This window comes from Nilaparvata lugens, chromosome 8, assembly GCF_014356525.2.
Source record: "Nilaparvata lugens isolate BPH chromosome 8, ASM1435652v1, whole genome shotgun sequence".
NCBI lineage: Eukaryota > Metazoa > Arthropoda > Insecta > Hemiptera > Delphacidae > Nilaparvata > Nilaparvata lugens.
The window spans coordinates 24732526-24741792 of NC_052511.1; the positions used below are offsets into that span (position 1 = coordinate 24732526).

Below are 9267 nucleotides of genomic sequence, written 5' to 3' on the forward strand. Positions count from 1 at the left end.
CTTCCAACTCTCTCATGGCACTCCATATTTCTCTTCTTGGGACCGAATCAAATGCAGCTTTCAGGTCTAAGAATGCCATAAATAGGTCTTTTCCTTCCTCCATATATATCTCCATCACCCTTCTAATTGTACATATGTGGTCCTGGGTTTGTCTGTCCTTTCTAAATGCACTCTGCTCCTCTTCCAGTCTTTCCTCCACTTCTCTCCTTAGTCTTTTTTAATTATCCTGGAATATATCTTTAGTACCACTGAAGATAGACGGATTGCACGGTAGTTGTCACATTCTACAGTTCTTCCTTTTTTATAAATTGGGATTATTATGTTCTTCTCCCAATCTTTGGGGACCTCATTGCTGTTCCAAACTTTTCTGAATAGTTGCCATAGATACCGCTTGACTCCAGATCCTCCATATTTTATATATTCTGGGGCCACTTCATCCATCCCTGGTGCCTTTCCAATCTTCATATCCTTTATTGCCTCTTCCACTTCCCGCATGCTTATCTCATCATTCTCCTCTTGTGCCTCTGCTCTTCCTCCATCCCGCACTTCCTCACCTTCATCCCCCTCCCATCCAAACTTCTTTTCATAATGCAGTCTCCACGTGGCTAATATTTCCTTGGGCTCTGATATCACCTTCCCTTCTTCATTGGCAATATTCCTTATCTTTTTACCCATTTTTCGTCTCAGGCCTCTAATTGTATTCCAGAAAATTCTATTATTGAAACGAAAATTTTCCTCTAATTCCTTGCCAAATTCCTCCCAAGTTTCAGCTTTAGCCCGTCTCACAGTCTCTTTCACTTGGTTCCGTTTTTCCACATATGCTCTTCTGTCTTCCTCTGTTCTTGTTTGGAGATATCTTTTCCATGCTTCCTTTTTGTATCTAACCATGATCTTCACCTCATCATTCCACCATTTTGTACGTTTCTTACCCTGCCCTTTAATTTGTCTACTGCCACATGCCTGCTCTGCAACTCTTTTTATTGTAGTTTTAAGTGCATTCCATATATCTTCTATCCCTTTTCTTTCCAATTCCTCATTTTGCCATGTCAATTCCTCTTCCATTTTTCTGGAAAACTCATCCCTAACTCCAGGCTTCCTCAGTTCCTCAACTTTGACCTTTACATATGCCTTGGTTTTCCTTGCCTTAGGGATACTGAAGTTTGTGTCCAGCACAAGCAATTTATGGTCAGTTGCCAGCTCTGCCCCCCTTATGACCTTCACATCGCATACAGCATAGTTTGTGTTTCTTGTGTACACCATGTAGTCAATTACACTCTCTGCCTGTCTACCCAAAGCTGAATATGTAATTTGGTGTATCTTTTTGTGGTTGTAAAAAGTGTTTCCAATCATAAGGTTGTTTTCCAGGCAAAAGTCTATGATCCTTTCTCCATTATCATTCAAGATTCTATCCCCAGCAAACCTTCCCATACAGCCTTGTCCTCTGTTCACTTCACTCCCTATTCTTCCATTCCAGTCTCCCATTATGATAACATGCCTACTTCTGTCTCGTGCCTTATCCATTTCCTTCTGTAATTCTTCATAGAATGCTTCTTTATCTGCAATGTCGTAATCTTCTGTTGGGGCATAGACTTGAATTACTGTAACAGTCTCTTCCATCTCCAAGTCCACATACATAATCCTTGAGCTTACCGCCTTCCATCCAGTCACTTTTCCTTCCATCTCACCTGACACCACCACTCCAACTCCCTCTCCTGCTCGTCTTGTCTTATCCACTCCTGAATATCTCAAACAATAACCTCCGTCCAATTGCACTTGCCCTTGGCCCTTCCTTTTCGTCTCACTCAGTCCCATCAGTTGCACCCTGTATTTTCTCATCTCCTCCACCAATTCCACCTCCTTTCCATTCAAAGTAGTCACGTTCCATGTTCCGAATCTGATTTAGTCTTGTTCCTTTTATTTGTCCTTGAATCCGGTCCTGTTCCGAGGCTGATTTGATTTCTCTGAATCCGAGGTTATCCAGCGTGTGGGGGATTAGCCCAACGACGCCTTCTTTGGAGTACTTCTTTGTCTGCCTCCTACCCTTCGACCTGTCCGGCTTGGGTGGCCCTGCTGGTATGTGGGCCAAATATTTTCTAGTCCATTTATATCACACTTTAGTAGAATCGAGAATCAATTATGGACTAATTTGTTATGGGAGTGCATACATCACAAATTTAAATCCAATTATCGTAGCACAAAAGCATTTTATAAGATTAATCTGTGGCAGGCCAAGGACCGAGCACTCACTACCCCTTTTCAGGTCCCTTAATATACTAACGGTCAGACACTCTTTCTTGTTTAAAGCAGTTCTAGATACATTCATAAATAAAAATCAATTGATAACACAGCCTCATATCCCATATCACAATGTTCGATACAGAAACAGAGTTCAATTACCAAGACCTAGGCTTGAACATAACAGACGATTTTTCAAGTATGTAGGTTGTAAGATTTTTAACGCCTTGCAACCTGACTTACAAGAGTGTCAATATAGCCGAGCGGTTAAGGCCAGATTGGAAAAATCATTGCTGAAATTGATGATATTCAATTATTTCTATAAGAGTATTCCATAATCTAAGGTCGATATTTACATGTTTGTATCAATTGTTATCATATGCTTGAAAACGTGAATTCCATATGTCATTTTGTGTAATTATTGTGTCATAGCACCTTTAATTTACATGGCTTTTTCTGTTGACTGAATAATACTAATGATCACTCAGAATGTGCTGCCCGCACAAAAACCTGTTTAATTGCTTTAGGATTTTAAATTTTTTATGTTCAATACTTTTTCTCTAGTAATTTTTTTTCAAAATTTTACAGTTTTTGAATTTATGTGTAATATCCAAGTATGACTATATTTTCATTTGATTTTTTACTTATTCCATTTCATTTTTTTTCTATTGTGAATAAAAGTATGAAGAAGGGCTCCACACAGGGGGCCCCACAAGATTACCTTGGGGGTTTCATTTAGACTTTGATATACAATGTATTGTGCATGCGAAGGTGTTTGCTACACCAGAGTGTTCTTTTCTGAAACATTTTGTACAATTGGTCGAATAAATATTATTATTATTATATTATTATTATTATTATATTATTATTATATTATTATTATATTATTATTATTATTATTATTATTATTATTATTATTGTAATGTATTTTTACAAAATATCAAACAAAATATCATGAATATAAGAGTACAAATTCTCTACGGTGAACAATTAAAATAATAGGACAAAAATTTAATAATAGTAGAGCCTCACACATATTCAAAAGAGCGCGTAAAGAAAAATTCATGTAATTAACTAAAAAATGTGTTTTCACTAATTGCTACAACCACTATGAGAATAAACAAGTCTTCTTGGTTGTCAAGTAGGGTTAACAGTCTTGTAAGTTTTATGGAATTTAAATCGATGATCAATATAAGACTTAAGAGCTTCTAAACTATTTATTCGACTCCATTTCATATAATATCAACTCTCTAACTCCTTCAATTCTCCATATCATTCATCTACTTTCATCTTTCCATCTTCTATTCCTTCTCTTGATATTATCGCATTTTCTTCATCATTCCCCTCCATCACTCCTCGCTCTTATCTCTTTCATAATACAGTACTACATATTCTCAACCAAAGCCCGAATTCAAGTAGAACTCTTCAGTTTATAATTTAACGGCCTGTCTTTATGGCTATCAGACCGTTCATTCCGTATGATTCGGTCGTTATATTTCTTTTCGTCTTCATATTCTTATCTTTTGGAAATTCACTTGCACAACCGTAAACTGCCATTCTTTGCTCTTTCTTCCAAATTTTCACATCTTCTTATTTTCCGTCTCTCTTCATCGCTCATTTTCTGTCTAAGAGTCAAGCTTCTGGCTTTACGAAAGACTCATCTGTTCCAATCAAAATCGGACTTTTCATTCTTTTTTACAATGAAGCACAAATCGGGAGAGAAAACTAAGAATACCTTGTCACGTTATTTTTGCCGTCACATGTGCCCTGCTTGGCCGCAGTCGGTAGAGCAAAGATTTTCGAATAGATTTGATATTTTTTGTGACTCCTGAAAGAAAAATAGCACCAGTTTCTTACCAGCTCTTCTAGGAGCTCAAACAATTCTCTGCTTTCGATGGCTGCAAACGTCGGCCGCTTTAACAATTCACAGTTCTTATGACTGATTTGGTTGACTCCACAGATATAGATGCAGAAGAGATAGATAAGGGCTCTGATTTTTGTACTAGACAATACGGTATCGCCACCAATGCCACTCGCCACCATTCGACAAAGTGGTCAGCAATGTAAGATGATACCGAGCGGAATCAAAGGCGACACTCTATCAGTATTATAATACCTTATAAATTCTATTAATTTGTATTGCTGCTGCAACTTAATACTATGACCTTTGAGTTTTTCCAAATCGGATGAGATGGTCCTGAATAATTTAAATAAATCTTGGGAATGTATTATTTCCAAAGATTTAATAATCAATGCTGTATATCGCCGATTTATCCAACTTATTCGTTGAAGAATACAGTTGGTTGATAATTTTAATGATAGGTCAATATTGATAATAAAATAGCCTATAACAAGATTGGTCATGCATGGAGATAGGATAATAAATAAAGGGTACACCATTCAATAAACATAAAAAATATAATTACATGAAATATCAACAAGCAATAATGAAAAATAGAGCAACAAATATAAAAATAATATGAGAATATATATATATATATATAAAGTGAAAAATATCACAGACAGCTCACTAAGGATTTACTTTGCTTATTAGCATCAATTAATACCATGTGCTTCTTTAATCAGCATATATACTTTCAAATTATTCAGCTCAGTTGTCGACTTGCTGTTGCTTGTCAAATAAAACTTATAAATCTTATTTCCAAATAAATATGAAAAATATAAATATTAAAATATATATGTCAGGGCTTGGGTTCGGCCTCTGGTGGAAATCAGATTAATCAATTTATCTTATGAACATGAGCTTTGTAAAAATCCAATAAATTACTGATGAAAAAGATATAAGAGTGAGCATATAATTATAATAAATAAAATATTAATAAATATTCCATCTGTGCATATTTAAATAGTTAATCTCATGAATAGTTCTTTAGAATATTCCATTTTACATTTCAAGACTTGCGCGAGTATTGATATTATTTTTAATATTTAAATAACCCTTTCACAAGCTAGCTTTATTTAATTTTGATTATTTCGTAGCACTGAGGGCCCTCCTTAATAACTTTTTCAAATGAACTCATGTGTTGATTTTTCACAATTATGATGGCAATTCGGATTCGTTTTGATGTCCTAGGCCTTTCTGGTGGGCTGCTGTCGTCTTCTCCAATGGAATTATTTAAATTTATTGACTCATGTCCTACTACGACTTCACCGAGTCTTATAAAATTTAATTTTTTAATTATTCAAAACTTTAAATTTTTAAAACGTGAAATTATTTAAAAAGGGATCTAGTCTTGTGCTCTCTAAATTGGTGGATGTCCCTGGTGACCTCTGGTAAGCAAGTAGGCTATGGCCCTCCCTATTCTTTTACAACCACACTTCCGACTTTTCAATTTAAATAAAATTTAAATATCCACTCTCATTGGTGGATTTAAAATACTCCACTATGACGTTATTCAAACTGTCAAATAGTCCATATGAAACTGTTATATTACTACCCAATGTGTGAATATTTTAGTCTTAAACTCCTATTTCATATTTCTCACATAAATCTGTGTTCTAAATAGATTACAATTTCTTATTGTTTATATAAACAGTACATGTATATTTTGAATTAATTCGCTTTTACTGCCGGTCAAATACTGCACTGTGATTGTTACATCCTAAAACTACATCATATATCCATGCGCTGAATAAAGTTACATCCCATTTCCTTCATCCTTTTATTTGTTTTTTTACATTTTGTTCATGCTCGTTTGATATAATAAATATATTTGTGTTTTCTAAAACGCTTTTTCTTTTACATTGATTTGGCATGCTTGCTTACTAAACCCTCTGATCATAGTTTAAGCGAATTCTATTTATACACAACTAATTTGCCACAAGGTGTCTGGCTAATTCTCAAAATATATGGCTTGACCAATTACTTAGGTCGCCGACTAGTAAATACCAAAAGCACCTAACCTCAAAATTATATATTCTATATTATTAAATAAATAGCAATAATACTTTTATTCTCATTTGGCTGTTCAAAACCATAGCCTTGAGAGCCATTATTATCTAATCTAGGCTGTTGCCACCGTATCTGGTGATAACGATACAGCTGCTTGCTCAAGACCTATCAATTCCCTTTCATTTCAAGATTTTGAGCAATATCCAAAATTATATTCTCACAACCTTGAACTATTTCCCGCCCAAATTTAGATAACATTAAAAGTCCAAAATAAAAGGTTATGTCTTCTAGATTTTCACAAAATTTTCTGTCCAAAAATATTTATACAAACCAGACTACTTTAGTATGATTGACGGTTGACCATAGCTCTATTTCTATGAATACATATTATAGCCAGCCAACCGCACGAGGATAGTCCGATGGAAATTGGAACAAAAGAGTACCTTCTTGAACACCCTCACCACACCTATATACGTTGCCAATATTCGTCTGTGCATTAAAAAAATATTAATCAATTGTCATTTATTAGTCCAGTCAAAGAGAGGTTATAGAGGGAAATGTTTGGAAGACAATTTTTGACCCTGCAGTTCAAATAGTTATGGAAGCAAAAACTTAAAAAATTGGAGGCAAACATGTTTTTTCATGAAATGTCTCACCTTCAAGAGCGGATATCTCGAAAACTGGTGAAGATATAGAGAAAGTTGTGGGATACCCTACAACTGGCGGTTGTTTTTGTCTGAACTGGCAAGCCAAATTCGGCATGTTTGCAGAGGTTCATTTGAATAATTGTAGGAAAACATCCAAAGCACATAAGATGATGAATCATGCATCATTTCTCTCAGAAAATCCCTAAGAATCATTATTCTATGTGGAAATAGAACTCACCAAAAAAATAATTTTATGTCCAATATCCGAAATTTGAAATCAATTTGAATCTTTTTTTTCAATTTTCAATCACTCATAAGTATTTTGCACTGAACACTACACAGATTCCAGAATACCTAAAATACTCCTTAGGGTCATCCACATTTAATATGTGAATTTATAACCAGTAAAATTGCATAATAAAAGGCTCATACCCAAAAATATGTCATATGAGTAACTGAAAAAAATCACATAACTCTCATTGTTTGGGTCTAAAGGATTCAATACCCAAGTATTGTTCAAACTATCACTTGAATAAATCACTAAAATACTTCTTAGAGTAATCTACATTTATAATATGTAAAGTTATATCTGTAATATTGCATAATAAAAGAGTTATAACTACAAAAGTACCTAACCTCTATCTTTTGGGTATTAGCTTTCAATAAGTATTGAAGCTCAGTATTGTCTAAACTATCACTTGAAAGAATCACTATAATCATTATCTTTATCTAAATCTAATAAATCACACAAAAGTATATAAATTGCTGTTTATAATCTACTTGATTTTATATTAGACAATGTTATTTATCACTAGCCGCTCGGACATTACACTTGTAAACACAGCTGGGTGGTAGCATTCTACAAAAACAGAACTCCATCGAGCCACTACCTCCGTGTTTACGGGGGTAGTGATCGAGCTAGGAGACTATTAAAGTGGTCTTGTTTTCATCACTGTGCTGTACAGAAACTACTGAATCGAATGGTATAGTTTCCAAAGAAATCCGACAGATGACAGCGGAGTTATAAACAGTTGTTTTAAGCCAATTAAAGCCAATTGTTTTAAGTTGTTTCTAGCCATCTCTGGCTAGAGATGGCTGCCACACTTGCCTCGCACAACAGATTCTCAAGCCAGAGAGCTGCCAGCTCTAGGGTTTTAATATGGTGAGAAATTATGTAAGCTTTAATTTTGTATATAACAGTTATGTCCGTCAGATACATAGTTATCGAGTTATATGCGATAAACCAAAAAATTGTACCTTTCAACCACCCCCACCCACTTAGCACAGGGGGTTAGGGTGGGGACTTTTGATATGTTTACCTCCTTAATACCCTAAAAATAACTGCAGGGTCAAAAATTGTCTTCCAAACATTTCCTTCTATACCCTTTTTTAGCATTCATTGCCTGGACTATATAATCAGCTGAGAACAATCATCTGTTCCAATTCCCATCGGACTATTCTCAGGCGGTTGACTGTAGCTCAAGTGGATGAGCGATAATGAACTAGTGACCCCCTGTGTTGAAGAGCTCGCTCAAGAACTGTTGTATTGTAATATTTAGAACCTGCTACTTTCAATTATACAGAGTTGGTGGAAATTATGAAAACAGCTAAATACTCCACTTACAAAAATCATTTTACAGTAGGTTTAATTGAGAATCCTATTTGAAATGAAAAATTACTCTGTCGCTTCAAAATCTTGGTCCCTCGTATGAATTCAAATTCATTTTTCTATGAGAAAGTGGTCATGTGATACATTATTTCGTTGCAGAGTTCCAAGAGAAAATGAATGGCGAAAACCGCACAATGATATCTCAACCCGTATCAGTTTGTTGATGTGAAGTTGTAAAGTATTGTTGTTACATATTAACCAGCTGAAATCATGTGTCAGCGCATGAAGGACTGTCTGTGTGCTAGCTTCCAAATAGCCTCAGCTGATGTTATAAATGAATGAATGGAAAAACTGTGGTAATTGCATGCAATGATTTCTTCAGCTGACTAAATAATTTCTTTTTCTCACGCACTTTCAATATCATTTTATATCCTGAAAAAAGACGAAGGAGTGGGTCAATTTTGTTGTCCAACGAACCTGGCCTATTAGAAGGTTTGAAGAATACGTGTTCAAAATTTGAAGCTAATTGATAAATTCTTCCTAAAGTTATTGTAGAACATATAAACAGACTGACAACGACTTGGGCCTTCAGTAAGTCAAGCAATATTAGAACTCGCTAACGCTCGTTCAACTAGCTAAATAGCAGGGTCTAAATGGGGATATTCATCAGAAAGGAGCTATGTTTATCGATAACTAGCTTCGAATGAATTATCCTCCCAAAAATTCTCTTCATTACGATGTACACTACTTGATCCTGTAATTCTATATTGATTAGAATTAGTTTTCATGTATTTTAATAGAATTTGTGGAGTTTAGCAGTAAATAAGTTCCAATTTCCTGGGAAAGCTTTCCTGTATTTTAAA

General features: G+C 34.9%; 1 protein-coding gene across 1 annotated transcript; it reads right to left on the reverse strand.

Moving 5' to 3' along the window:
- Positions 1 to 267: 267 nt before the first annotated feature.
- On the reverse strand, positions 268 to 1895 carry LOC120352665 (craniofacial development protein 2-like). The gene is made up of 2 exons (XM_039434318.1): positions 760 to 1895; positions 268 to 428 (listed from the first exon to the last, which is right to left on the reverse strand). Exons 1-2 carry the CDS (start codon positions 1834 to 1836, stop codon positions 414 to 416), a joined length of 1092 nt encoding a protein of 363 aa, XP_039290252.1. The 5' UTR covers positions 1837 to 1895; the 3' UTR covers positions 268 to 413.
- Positions 1896 to 9267: the final 7372 nt, after the last annotated feature.

What these genes read in the sequence shown, in the direction of transcription:
- LOC120352665 (XM_039434318.1), bottom strand. Translation starts at nt 1,836, where the DNA reads ATGAGAAAATACAGGGTGCAACTGATGGGACTGAGTGAGACGAAAAGG.